General features: G+C 40.9%; 1 protein-coding gene across 1 annotated transcript in view; it reads right to left on the bottom strand.

Moving 5' to 3' along the window:
- The window catches only part of LOC138315689 (protein-glutamine gamma-glutamyltransferase K-like), a 28200-nt gene that overhangs the window by 7272 nt on the left and 6522 nt on the right, over positions 1-14406 (bottom strand). The window contains exons 2-9 of the mRNA XM_069256905.1: positions 12538-12756; positions 11696-11971; positions 11175-11293; positions 10697-10804; positions 9449-9623; positions 8612-8750; positions 7581-7684; positions 6684-6846 (exon numbers count right to left, since the gene is read on the bottom strand). Coding sequence (XP_069113006.1) covers positions 6684-6846; positions 7581-7684; positions 8612-8750; positions 9449-9623; positions 10697-10804; positions 11175-11293; positions 11696-11971; positions 12538-12756 — 1303 coding nt within the window. The remainder of the gene's footprint in view (positions 1-6683; positions 6847-7580; positions 7685-8611; positions 8751-9448; positions 9624-10696; positions 10805-11174; positions 11294-11695; positions 11972-12537; positions 12757-14406) is intronic.

Below are 14406 nucleotides of genomic sequence, written 5' to 3'. Positions count from 1 at the left end.
CTGGGTCAAAAAGAAAGGTCACTTAGAGGGATGGGATGTGTATTGGGTCAAAAAGAAAAGTCACTTAGTGGGATGGTGTGTGTACTGGGTCAATTAGAAAGGTCACTTAGAGGGATGGGGTGCATACTGGGTCAAATAGAAAGGTCACTTAGAGGGATGGGGTGTGTATTGGGTCAAATAGAAAGGTCACTTAGAGGGATGGGGTGTGTACTGGGTCAAATAGAAAGGTCACTTAGAGGGATGGGGTGTGTATTGGGTAAAAAAGAAAGGTCACTTAGAGGGATGGGGTGTGTACTGGGTCAAAAATAGAAAGGTCACTTAGAGGGATGGGGTGTGTACTGGGTCAAAAAGAAAGGTCACTTAGAGGGATGGGGTGTGTACTGGGTCAAATAGAAAGGTCACTTAGAGGGATGGGGTGTGTACTGGGTCAAATAGAAAGGTCACTTAGAGGGATGGGGTGTGTACTGGGTCAAATAGAAAGGTCACTTAGAGGGATGGATGTGTACTGGGTCAAATAGAAAGGTCACTTAGAGGGATGGGGTGTGTACTGGGTCAAATAGAAAGGTCACTTAGAGGGATGGGGTGTGTACTGGGTCAAATAGAAAGGTCACTTAGAGGGATGGGGTGTGTACTGGGTCAAATAGAAAGGTCACTTAGAGGGATGGGGTGTGTACTGGGTCAAATAGAAAGGTCACTTAGAGGGATGGTGTGTATGGGTGGGTCACTTAGGGGGGTGAAAAATAGAAAGGTCACTTAGAGGGATGGGTACTGGGTCAAATAGAAAGGTCACTTAGAGGGATGGGGTGTGTACTTGGTCAAATAGAAAGGTCACTTAGAGGGATGGGGTGTGTACTGGGTCAAATAGAAAGGTCACTTAGAGGGATGGGGTGTGTACTGGGTCAAATAGAAAGGTCACTTAGAGGGATGGGGTGTGTACTGGGTCAAATAGAAAGGTCACTTAGAGGGATAGAAGGTCACTTAGAGGATGGGTGTGTACTGGGTCAAATAGAAAGGTCACTTAGAGGGATGGGGTGTGTACTGGGTAAAAAATAGAAAGGTCACTTAGAGGGATGGGGTGTGTACTGGGTCAAATAGAAAGGTCACTTAGAGGGATGGGGTGTGTACTGGGTCAAATAGAAAGGTCACTTAGAGGGATGGGGTGCGTACTGGGTCAAATAGAAAGGTCACTTAGAGGGATGGGGTGTGTACTGGGTCAAATAGAAAGGTCACTTAGAGGGATGGGGTGGTACTGGGTCCATGGGTAATAGAAAGGTCACTTAGAGGGATGGGGTGTGTACTTGGTCAAATAGAAAGGTCACTTAGAGGGATGGGGTGTGTACTTGGTCAAATAGAAAGGTCACTTAGAGGGATGGGGTGTGTACTTGGTCAAATAGAAAGGTCACTTAGAGGGATGGGGTGTGTACTGGGTCAAATAGAAAGGTCACTTAGAGGGATGGGTGTGTACTGGGTCAAATAGAAAGGTCACTTAGAGGGATGGGTATGTGTACTGGGTCAAATAGAAAGGTCACTTAGAGGGATGGGGTGTGTACTGGGTCAAATAGAAAGGTCACTTAGAGGGATGGGGTGTGTACTGGGTCAAATAGAAAGGTCACTTAGAGGGATGGGGTGTGTACTGGGTCAAATAGAAAGGTCACTTAGAGGGATGGGGTGTGTACTGGGTCAAATAGAAAGGTCACTTAGAGGGATGGGGTGTGTACTGGGTCAAATAGAAAGGTCACTTAGAGGGATGGGTGTGTACTGGGTCAAATAGAAAGGTCACTTAGAGGGATGGGGTGTGTACTGGGTCAAATAGAAAGGTCACTTAGAGGGATTGGATGTGTACTGGGTCAAATAGAAAGGTCACTTAGAGGGATGGGGTGTGTACTGGGTCAAATAGAAAGGTCACTTAGAGGGATGGGGTGTGTACTGGGTCAAATAGAAAGGTCACTTAGAGGGATGGGGTGTGTACTGGGTCAAATAGAAAGGTCACTTAGAGGGATGGGGTGTGTACTGGGTCAAAAATAGAAAGGTCACTTAGAGGGATGGGGTGTGTACTGGGTAAAAATAGAAAGGTCACTTAGAGGGATGGGGTGTGTACTGGGTCAAATAGAAAGGTCACTTAGAGGGATGGGGTGCATACTGGGTCAAATAGAAAGGTCACTTAGAGGGATGGGGTGTGTACTGGGTCAAATAGAAAGGTCACTTAGAGGGATTGGGTGTGTACTGGGTCAAATAGAAAGGTCACTTAGAGGGATGGGGTGTGTACTGGGTCAAATAGAAAGGTCACTTAGAGGGATGGGGTGTGTACTGGGTCAAATAGAAAGGTCACTTAGAGGGATGGGGTGTGTACTGGGTCAAAAAGAAAGGTCACTTAGAGGGATGGGGTGTGTACTGGGTCAAATAGAAAGGTCACTTAGAGGGATGGGGTGTGTACTGGGTCAAATAGAAAGGTCACTTAGAGGGATGGGGTGTGTACTGGGTCAAATAGAAAGGTCACTTAGAGGGATGGGGTGTGTACTGGGTCAAATAGAAAGGTCACTTAGAGGGATGGGGTGTGTACTGGGTCAAATAGAAAGGTCACTTAGAGGGATGGTGTGTACTGGGTCAAATAGAAAGGTCACTTAGAGGGATGGGTGTGTACTGGGTCAAATAGAAAGGTCACTTAGAGGGGGTGTTACTGGGTCAAATAGAAAGGTCACTTAGAGGGATGGGGTGTGTACTGGGTCAAATAGAAAGGTCACTTAGAGGGATGGGGTGTGTACTGGGTCAAATAGAAAGGTCACTTAGAGGGATGGGGTGTGTACTGGGTCAAATAGAAAGGTCACTTAGAGGGATGGGGTGTGTACTGGGTCAAATAGAAAGGTCACTTAGAGGGATGGGGTGTGTACTGGGTCAAATAGAAAGGTCACTTAGAGGGATGGGGTGCTTACTGGGTCAAATAGAAAGGTCACTTAGAGGGATGGGGTGTGTACTGGGTCAAATAGAAAGGTCACTTAGAGGGATGGGGTGTGTACTGGGTCAAATAGAAAGGTCACTTAGAGGGATGGGGTGTGTACTGGGTCAAATAGAAAGGTCACTTAGAGGGATGGGGTGATACTGGGTCAAATAGAAAGGTCACTTAGAGGATGGGGTGTACTGGGTCAAATAGAAAGGTCACTTAGAGGGATGGGGTGTGTACTGGGTCAAATAGAAAGGTCACTTAGAGGGATGGGGTGTGTACTGGGTCAAATAGAAAGGTCACTTAGAGGGATGGGGTGTGTACTGGGTCAAATAGAAAGGTCACTTAGAGGGATGGGGTGTGTACTGGGTCAAATAGAAAGGTCACTTAGAGGGATGGGGTGTGTACTGGGTCAAATAGAAAGGTCACTTAGAGGGATGGGGTGTGTACTGGGTCAAATAGAAAGGTCACTTAGAGGGATGGGGTGTGTACTGGGTCAAATAGAAAGGTCACTTAGAGGGATGGGGTGTGTACTGGGTCAAATAGAAAGGTCACTTAGAGGGATGGGGTGTGTACTGGGTCAAATAGAAAGGTCACTTAGAGGGATGGGGTGTGTACTGGGTCAAATAGAAAGGTCACTTAGAGGGATGGGGTGTGTACTGGGTCAAATAGAAAGGTCACTTAGAGGGATGGGTGTGTACTGGGTCAAATAGAAAGGTCCCTTAGAGGGATGGGGTGCGTACTGGGTCAAATAGAAAGGTCACTTAGAGGGATGGGGTGCATACTGGGTCAAAAAGAAAGGTCACTTAGAGGGATGGGGTGTGTACTGGGTCAAATAGAAAGGTCACTTAGAGGGATGGGGTGTGTACTGGTCAAATAGAAAGGTCACTTAGAGGGATGGGGTGCTATTGGGTCAAATAGAAAGGTCACTTAGAGGGATGGGTGTGTACTGGGTCAAATAGAAAGGTCACTTAGAGGGATGGGTGTGTACTGGGTCAAATAGAAAGGTCACTTAGAGGGATGGGGTGTGTACTGGGTCAAATAGAAAGGTCACTTATGAGAGGGATGGGGTGTGTACTGGGTCAAATAGAAAGGTCACTTAGAGGGATGGGGTGTGTATGGGGTGTGTACTGGGTCAAATAGAAAGGTCACTTAGAGGGATGGGGTGCGTATTGGGTCAAATAGAAAGGTCACTTAGAGGGATGGGGTGTGTACTGGGTCAAATAGAAAGGTCACTTAGAGGGATGGGGTGTCTGGGTCAAATAGAAAGGTACTTGGGTCAATGTGTACTGGGTCAAATAGAAGGTCACTATAGGGATGGGGTGTGTACTGGGTCAAATAGAAAGGTCACAAGAGGGATAGAGTGTCATGGTCAAATAGCCAAGGTCACTTCGTACTGGGGGTGTATGGGATTCAACAGAAGTCAACATGTCAGGATCCTTTCATGCAAGTTTCAGCCAAATCGCACTGGTAGACTTGAGAAGAAGTTCAAAATGTGTTTTCAAGATGGCGGCTGTGGCGGCCATCTTTGATTTCGGATCGACCCGAAAAATAACAACACTTTGTCGGACCATGTCAGGATCATTTCATGCAAGTCTCAGCCAAATCGCACTGGTAGAACTTGAGAAGAAGTTCAAAATGTGTTTTCAAGATGGCGGCTGTGGCGGCCATCTTTGATTTCGGATCGACCCGAAAAATAACAACACTTTGTCGGAACCATGTCAGGATCATTTCATGCAAGTTTCAGCCAAATCGCACTGGTAGAACTTGAGAAGAAGTTCAAAATGTGTTTTCAAGATGGCGGCTGTGGCGGCCATCTTTGATTTCGGATCGACCCGAAAAATAACAACACTTTGTCGGGACCATGTCAGGATCATTTCATGCAAGTTTCAGCCAAATCGCACTGGTAGCACTTGAGAAGAAGTTCAAAATGTGTTTTCAAGATGGCGGCTGTGGCGGCCATCTTGGATTTCGGATCGACCCGAAAAATAACAACACTTTGTCGGGACCATGTCAGGATCATTTCATGCAAGTCTCAGCCAAATCGCACTGGTAGAACTTGAGAAGAAGTTCAAAATGTGTTTTCAAGATGGCGGCTGTGGCAGCCATCTTTGATTTCGTATCGACCCGACAAATAACAACACTTTGTCGGAACCATGTCAGGATCATTTCATGCAAGTCTCAGCCAAATCACACCGGTAGAACTTGAGAAGAAGTTCAAAATGTGTTTTCAAGATGGCGGCTGTGGCGGCCATCTTTGATTTCGGATCGACCCGAAAAATAACAACACTTTGTCGGAACCATGTCAGGATCATTTCATGCAAGTTTCAGCCAAATCGCACTGGTAGAACTTGAGAAGAAGTTCAAAATGTGTTTTCAAGATGGCGGCTGTGGCGGCCATCTTTGATTTCGGATCGACCCGAAAAATAACAACACTTTGTCGGGACCATGTCAGGATCATTTCATGCAAGTTTCAGCCAAATCGCACCGGTAGCACTTGAGAAGAAGCTCAAAATGTGTTTTCAAGATGGCGGCTGTGGCGGCCATCTTGGATTTCGGATCGACCCGAAAAATAACAACACTTTGTCGGGACCATGTCAGGATCATTTCATGCAAGTCTCAGCCAAATCGCACTGGTAGAACTTGAGAAGAAGTTCAAAATGTGTTTTCAAGATGGCGGCTGTGGCGGCCATCTTGGATTTCGGATCGACCCGAAAAATAACAACACTTTGTCGGAACCATGTCAGGATCATTTCATGCAAGTTTCAGCCAAATTGCACTGGTAGAACTTGAGAAGAAGTTCAAAATGGGTTTTCAAAATGGCGGCTGTGGCGGCCATCTTGGATTTCGGATCGACCCGAAAAATAACAACACTTTGTCGGAACCATGTCATGATCATTTCATGCAAGTCTCAGCCAAATTGCACTGGTCAAACTTGAGAAGAAGATTGAAATGTGAAAAGTTTACGGACGGCGGACGGCGCACGGCGGACGGCGGACGGCGCACGACGACGGACGAAGCATGATGACTATAGGTCATCCTGACCCTTCAGGTCAAATGACCTAAAAAGGTCACTTAGAGGGATGGGGTGTGTACTGGGTCAAAAAGAAAGGTCACTTAGAGGGATGTGATGTGTGATTTGGTCAAATAGAAAGGTCACTTAGAGGGATGTGGTGTGTACTGGGTCAAATAGAAAGGTCACTTAGAGGGATGCGGTGAGTACTGGGTCCATTAGAAAGGTCACTTAGAGGGATGGGGTGCGTACTTGGTCAAATAGAAAGGTCACTTAGAGGGATGGGATGTGTACTGGGTCAAATAGAAAGGTCACTTAGAGGGATGGGGTGTGTACTGGGTCAAATAGAAAGGTCACTTAGAGGGATGGGGTGGGTATTGGGTAAAAATAGAAAGGTCACTTAGAGGGATGGGGTGTGTACTTGGTCAAAGAGAAAGGTCACTTAGAGGGATCAGGTGTGTACTTGGTCAAATAAAAAGGTCACTTAGAGGGATTGGGTGTGTACTTGGTCAAATAGAAAGGTCACTTAGAGGGATGGGATGTGTACTGGGTCAAATAAAAAGGTCACTTAGAGGGATGGGGTGTGTACTGGGTCCAATAGAAAGGTCACTTAGAGGGATGGTGTGTGTACTGGGTCAAATAGAGAGAATAAAATTGGGTCATGTTCATTTCTCAAGATACTGGCAAAAGTTTTCTTTAGAAGCTAACCAGTGGTACAGGAGATTTTCTAACCTGTTTGGGGTCACTTTGTTGACTTCAAACTCGCCATCTTCATTCCGTATCCATTCAACTCTATCAGCGTTCATCTCGGCAAAGATAAACTGGCCGTCATATGGTAAACTGACATCACCTGCCTTTAGAGCTTTCAGAGGACAAGGTCCACAGCAAAACACACCTGAGAATTGATTTAACATTCTGTATTTGTACATTACAGAGTTATCTGCCCTTGTGGGTTGATACTGTTTGTTATTATGTCTTTTCTTTTAATAAAAAACAACATAATAAATTCTTATAAAGTCACAATTTCTATCTATCTTCAAGTACGGCAACTCTGTAATATTTAAAGATGGAATACAGTAAGTACAGGATCATGCAGTATTCTATGTTAACATTTAACAAATTCCTACAATGTAGAAGCTCTACTATCACCATATAGCCTTTATAAACTGGTTATATTGATCAGAAAATATATTTATTGATAAGAGGTTGTTAACAACAATGGTTTTACTTAATTAATGCTTGGCTACAAGTCCCACATGTACCATCAAACCCCTATGACATTTTATCTTGATATCAGGGTTTCAAATAATGTGGTAAATTGGTTTAAAATCAATATAACAAGAAGACCAAAAAAAAAGTGTAAATGTATACTCTGTGTCTGTATTTAATGTAGCAAAGGGGCAATGATTAGAGAAAGCATGGTATTGTATACTGTCATATGTACCACACACCGACTTTCCAGGGAAAAAGTAGCGGCTTATAATCTGGAAAATATGGTAGATTTTGTTGGATATAAAGTCTGAGATAGCTATACAGTTCCTTTTTTGTCCGAGTCTGAGATTAGATACCAATGTCCATATTCTGGGATGTTGTGCCTCTATCCCTACTGATCAAGTGAGAGATAGTTACCATCACTCTTTTCCTGAGGTGTGGCATCACAAGCCTGCCAACCTCCATAGTCTCCCTTTATGTCTGGCCGAGTCATCCAAACGTCATTCCAAACATGGAAGTTCCTGAAACCCAGAGATCATTATCAGAGTTTAATTCTTTCATCGTGAAGAAATATGATGATTATATCTTAAAAGTACTTGGACCGTAGTAGGCCACTCCCATATAAACAATTGTTGAGTTTATATGATAAATGTTTTACGTTCGATTGAACATTAACTGATCATCAGGTGTAATATAACCACGCCTCAACGCACATGTTTCTATTTAATATCGGAGCAATCATCGTAGCATACACAATACAAAATGCAAAGTCACGTGCGGTTTGATTGACTGCTTGCAATCCCTCAATTGTGAATTAGAACATAATATAAACTGTTTGATTCTTTCATCATGAAGAGATATGGTAATTATCTCTCTTATGAACAACTATTGACTGTTTATGAATTTAGAGTTATATAATTGTTAACTGGAAAATAATGTCATAATCAATTTCTAAAAGAATTAACTACTTCAAGGGACAATACTAAAAAAATACATATAACTATCAGAGCAATTTAAATATGACAACTTAGTGAAATTATTTTTAAAGATGCTCCACCGCTGACAAATGATATTTTTTTCACTATTAAAAATAGGAATAGACGATTAAGTATTTTTCTTCAGTTACAAAAGTTACTAACTTTACACCATTACCACCATTGAAAAATTTGAGTTTCTAATTTTACTTCAAGTTAATAATATGAAAAATAATTAATTACATCCCAAAAAAAATCTGTGTCACTATATCCTATATGGAAGGAAGTACTGATTGCGCATGCACCCAAGGCGAAATAAATTATTTTATATTATTTTTGTTTGTAAATTAGACATATATACATGTATATACACGATTAAATTCCAATTATTGTTCAAATGATGAGTATCATTTATGCTCTGTCGACAGTGGAGCATCTTTAAAACAACAAAGTTAATAAAGATATCATATTTACCAAACGGAGTCATCATTTAAAAATTTTAAGGCGTTGCCGTCCTGATCAACATGTTTGTCGATTGTGATACTACCATCCGTATCATGGGCAGATGCAAAGTTTGTCACGCTCCTAGCAGGTATACCCAATGTACGGCAACCTAACATCATAGAACAATGAAAAAAACATGTCAACAGAAGTACACGGTAGACATTATCATCAAACAAAAAATAATGTACAGCACACAAACTAACACAGTATAACTTGTCTAAACTAGACCAGTGTATTTGTTCGGTTTATGCTGGTATCCAGTTTATAGTGCATAGAACATTACCGTGGCATGTGCACAAGAAGAGAAAGGTCTTTTTACAGCACAAACATTTATTTTCATTATTTAAAAAGGTGGAAAATCAATGAATTGATAACAATACAAGTCTATTTAACATTGATGAAGCATGCAGAATAATACTTTGTTTTTCTAGGGTTTTTTTTGAGCATGAGTAGATTGTTCTTTAACTAAAATTTAAAATCTTAATGTGTTCTACAAGAGCAAAAGAAGAATGCTCGGCTTCAGCTGAAAGACAGAGATTGTATTTAATACGATATTTTTCAGAGTAGTCAGGTTCCTCATTATAAGGTTTTAGGAACTATAATTTCGTAAGACCACACAATTTAATCGGTATGGACAAGTTTCCAGGTTGTACAGGGTCAAGTTTAGACAAGTTATACAATACACGTACATCCAAAAATTAAAAAAAACAAAAACAAAAAAACAATAAATGAATGGCCATTCAGGTGAGGTGAAAACATTTGATACATTACTCAGGATATTTCTATTCCAAAGGTTATTATACTTACAGGTGGTCAACACAGCAGAGAAAACCCAGCACTGGCCGTACTTGACCGGTTGCTTTGTCTGGTAGTATTGCTCTAGAATGGCAACACTCCCGGACCATACGGTAGGCGACTTTCCATCACCATACTTTCCTGACCAGTTTCCAACCAGGATGCCACCATCACCAATGTTATTGACCTGCATGTAAAGATTTACTGATTGTACATGTCTTACAACAATAGACCTGCATATTTCTGAGCTTTTTCTTATTTCTTCAGACTGGAAAGTATGATATATACAGAGGGTCTTAAGTATGATATATACAGAGGGTCTTACACTCGTGATAATGTGATATGCCACGACCTTTAGGCGAGTGGCATGTCAAAATATTTAACAAGTTTGCTAAATTTCATATTACATAGTCATGATTATAAGATTCTGTTTATCAAATAACTTTTATTAATAGAAATATAAGCAAAACTTTCGTCTCAATATAAAAACAGTGGAAATCCGGCTTGGATGTGATGTTTCCGTCTACTGAAACAATCATACAACTTCATACAGATATTATGACGTCAAATCTATATGTGACGTCACAATAGTGTTATTACACATGTGTCTTACGATACTTATGACATGGCCGTATGACATGGCTGGACAGGCCAGTAATGTGATAAAAACCTGTATGAATATATTTTATATGGCTTAAAACTATTGATTGAGTATAAATATTGTCTATGGTTTACAACAGTCGTGTAAGGTGGTTTATACAATGTATTCTCTTATACCTACATGTATAATACTGGCTGGTCTAGGGCAATACAATATATCATGTCGTCACAGCGTTAACAAAGTCACTATTTTTTGGGTAGAATTTTAACAATTACTTTGAGAAACTAGGCTGGATCTGGATACAAACAACGGGAATTGAGTTGAACATATCACGCAATTTTCATGTATGGAGAATTGAGCCTCGGGTTTAACAACATTTTGTGAACCTGCTTGAGTGATGATAATAAACAATAATAAGCATTTTCACCATTAGATTTACAAATGGCCCCATAGGAATTTGGGTTCCTTAATCAGAATGATTTGAAAACAGTTAATCTGCACCAGTATTTCTAAACAATAACAAATACCACAGTCAAGAGGGATTTGGGTGATAATGGAACCTTCTATATGTGCATGTACATTTGCTTGGATTATAAGAAAAGTCTTTCATGATGGGCTGAACTTACTAAAAGTATCTAGATTGTAAGGATGTGACTTACCAAAGCAGTTAGCTTGCGTACCACAAATATTGAGCTCGCTCTGGCCTGAATTTCCATGTTGTTCTCCCCCAAAAGGTCAAGGACACAGTCAAGAACGATGCCATCAAACTACAGAGTAGTTAAAACAAAATTACAGTTCATATACTATTTCTTTATTGATGTTGAAGATGATGTGATACAATTTTAGCCAAATGTTTTATTATTTTATTTGAAATTAATCTTCAACAAAATGACATGAATGCATGAATTGCTGTCACACTGATTATACTCAAAATCTATTAATAAATGTGGAATTGTTTCCACTTTGTTAATACTCCGATATAAAATATACCAACATCTTGACTTTTTTTTATTCTAAAGTTGGAACATCATGTATTAATATTTCAGAAATTACTCTTTGTTAGTATGTAGTCATAAGTGTTACATTGCTTGGCCAGACATTTGTATTGAAACTAAAGCCATGTTTTAGCCTAATTACCTGTCCAAAGTTCCAAGGGCGACCCGATATTCTCCGTTTACTGCCATAGTAGACTTTGCCAGATTCATTGATTATGTACTCATTCTTAAGCCCTTCATCATCTAGGAACACTGTGTCTTCTACAATAAATTTAACTCAATTAATCATTCTACTCTTTATTCTCCCACCATTTACTGATTTGTTACCAAGTTTTGACAAGCAGTTGACAGAACCATGTCCATGTTGAGATGAAAATGTTTTTTAATGGCTATTATTTCATCTTTTTCATTTGTATATGAGAGAAAAAGAATCATTCCCTACCTATGAGGGTTTGACAACAAAATTACAAGTCTCTGAATTCATGACTGTCCAACCATCGACAAGCCTCATGTTGCAATGGGATGTTAATGAATGACCCCCTCGGATTGTTTTTTCGTTGTCATATCCTCTGGTAGAGAAAGATTCTATTAATTAATTGGCTTTAATGAAATTAAGGCTCTCATTTATAAATACATTGGAGATTAAGAAGATGAAGAACCAACCTTTACACCACGGGTTAAACAGGATGTAGATCTTGTGTTCCTGTGTGTAGATTTTGTAAGCATATTCTGCTCCCTTTTCTCTGCTGTTTAAGTTGGATACCCTGATATGAACGCCCCAGCGTCCAATGATACAAGTAGCAGAAGGCGTGACACTAATTATCAGCTTGGCGGTCTTCTCTGAATTCTCAATTATGCTAGCGTTCCAGTTGTTTTTTTCTTTATTTCCATCCAAATCCACCTTGATAAGAGTTTGTTTTGTTTGTGATGGTCTACTCCCTGTGAAAGAAATAACATTCAATATGAATGTTTGAAGCTCAGTCAAAAGCAGTGGTGATTTGTGTATGGCATCCCCTGTCTTGTTTATGGAATAGGTGTAGTAAAATAGGTTTTCCTTTGTGTCCATGTGTTAACATAGAAATTCCAAACTCACCATAGCATACCTCACTGAAGCAATGGACACACAACACAAGAGTCATGATGACATTTCAATTTGAGAACAGTCTGAGCTTATAAACATGAAACAGGTTAAAATCCTTTATAGTGTTTTTAATATGATCCAGGACCTTTTACAAATAGACAAAAACCTGACCTTATGCTAAACTTATTACTTTGAATTCAGCAAAGTACCCCAAAAATATTCCAGGAAATAATTGCATCATATTAATAATTTTCTTCTAAAAATGAAGTAAAAGAGAATCCTTCCAAATTAAGAGAGAAAAATCTTGGTATTTCAAGAGAGAGTCAAACCTTGGTATGTAGTTAACGGTGCAGTACCAATGGAACAGAGCCACAATAGTTTATCAGGCAAAATTTTTAGATGTACACTCTATTGTCCAACTTACCTATATCGAATTCAAGCGAAATTTTGTCCTTGGCCGGGTTGTAGGAGCGGTCAAGTTCCACCTGCATCCTGAATGACTGACCACGCCGGACGACCAATTTTGGTGAAGTTGCATGTTCAGTGATGTCATACTCGTCTGTGTGATGATCAAAACAATTCTCCAGGATGAGGAAACTAACACTCTTCACCTGGATAAGGGATGCTTTCTCTGCCTCAGAACCTGTGTAACACACAAAACAGTTTACACAAATCATTCCTCTTCTCCTAGATAAGGGACCCTCTCTCTGCCTCAGGACCTGTGTAACACAAAACAATATACACAAATCATTCCTCTTCACCTAGATAAGGGACCCTCTCTCTGCCTCAGGACCTGTGTAACACACAAAACAATATACACAAATCATTCCTATTCACCTGGATAAGGGACCCTCTCTCTGCCTCAGGACCTGTGTAACACACACAAAACAATATACACAAATCATTCCTATTCACCTGATAAGGGACCCTCTCTCTGCCTCAGGACCTGTGTAACACACAAAACAATATACACAAATCATTCCTATTCACCTGGATAAGGGACCCTCTCTCTGCCTCAGGACCTGTGTGTAACACACAAAACAATATACACAAATCATTCCTCTTCACCTTGATAAGGGACCCTCTCTCTGCCTCAGGACCTGTGTAACACACAAAACAATATACACAAATCATTCCTCTTCACCTAGATAAGGGACCCTCTCTCTGCCTCAGGACCTGTGTAACACACAAAACAATATACACAAATCATTCCTCTTCACCTAGATAAGGGACCCTCTCTCTGCCTCAGGACCTGTGTAACACACAAAACATGTGTAAGGGACCCTCTCTCTGCCTCAGGACCTGTGTAACACACAAAACAATATACACAAATCATTCCTCTTCACCTAGATAAGGGACCCTCTCTCTGCCTCAGGACCTGTGTAACACACAAAACAATATACACAAATCATTCCTCTTCACCTAGATAAGGGACCCTCTCTCTGCCTCAGGACCTGTGTAACACACAAAACAATATACACAAATCATTCCTCTTCACCTTGATAAGGGACCCTCTCTCTGCCTCAGGACCTGTGTAACACACAAAACAATATACACAAATCATTCCTCTTCACTTAGATAAGGGACCCTCTCTCTGCCTCAGGACCTGTGTAACACACAAAACAATATACACAAATCATTCCTCTTCACTTGGATAAGGGACCCTCTCTCTGCCTCAGGACCTGTGTAACACACAAAACAATATACACAAATCATTCCTCTTCACCTGGATAAGGGACCCTCTCTCTGCCTCAGGACCTGTGTAACTAACACAAAACAGTATACACAAATCATTCCCCTTAATGGTCTTTGTAAGTCAAAAAATAGAATGTTCTCATTTCTCCTTTTGCTCTTTCCCTTGAATTACACGTACTTGATGAAAATTGAAAACTAAAGTGTCACAGGGTATGCCAGAAGTACCAACTCAATGAAGTGGTCAGACAGTAAGTACTGCAGGTAGAAACTAAAACCATCGTCAAGGAGGCCAATTTAAACCTTGATCCCCATTCCCACCCCAACCCCCATTTTGTAACAATGGTACATAACTGAAAGTTGGAGGTAACATGTTAAGTATAGACTGTGCACATCTATACTTTATAAGGATCATTGCACCAATTTTCATTGAAATCCTTCCAGTACTTTAGGTGAGAAGGAGTTGGATGTGGGCCATCCTCGATACTCCAGGGCTCCAATTACTTACAATCTCTACACCCCTGGACTATCTCATAGTAAAACTGGAGGCAACACAACAGAACAGGTAATTCAGTCCTTTGATGTACATCAAAAGAGCCGT

The sequence above is a fragment of the Argopecten irradians genome, chromosome 2 (assembly GCF_041381155.1).
Source record: "Argopecten irradians isolate NY chromosome 2, Ai_NY, whole genome shotgun sequence".
Lineage (NCBI taxonomy): Eukaryota > Metazoa > Mollusca > Bivalvia > Pectinida > Pectinidae > Argopecten > Argopecten irradians.
The sequence above is the reverse complement of the archived record's forward strand: the minus strand, read 5'-3'. Positions and strand labels throughout refer to the sequence as shown.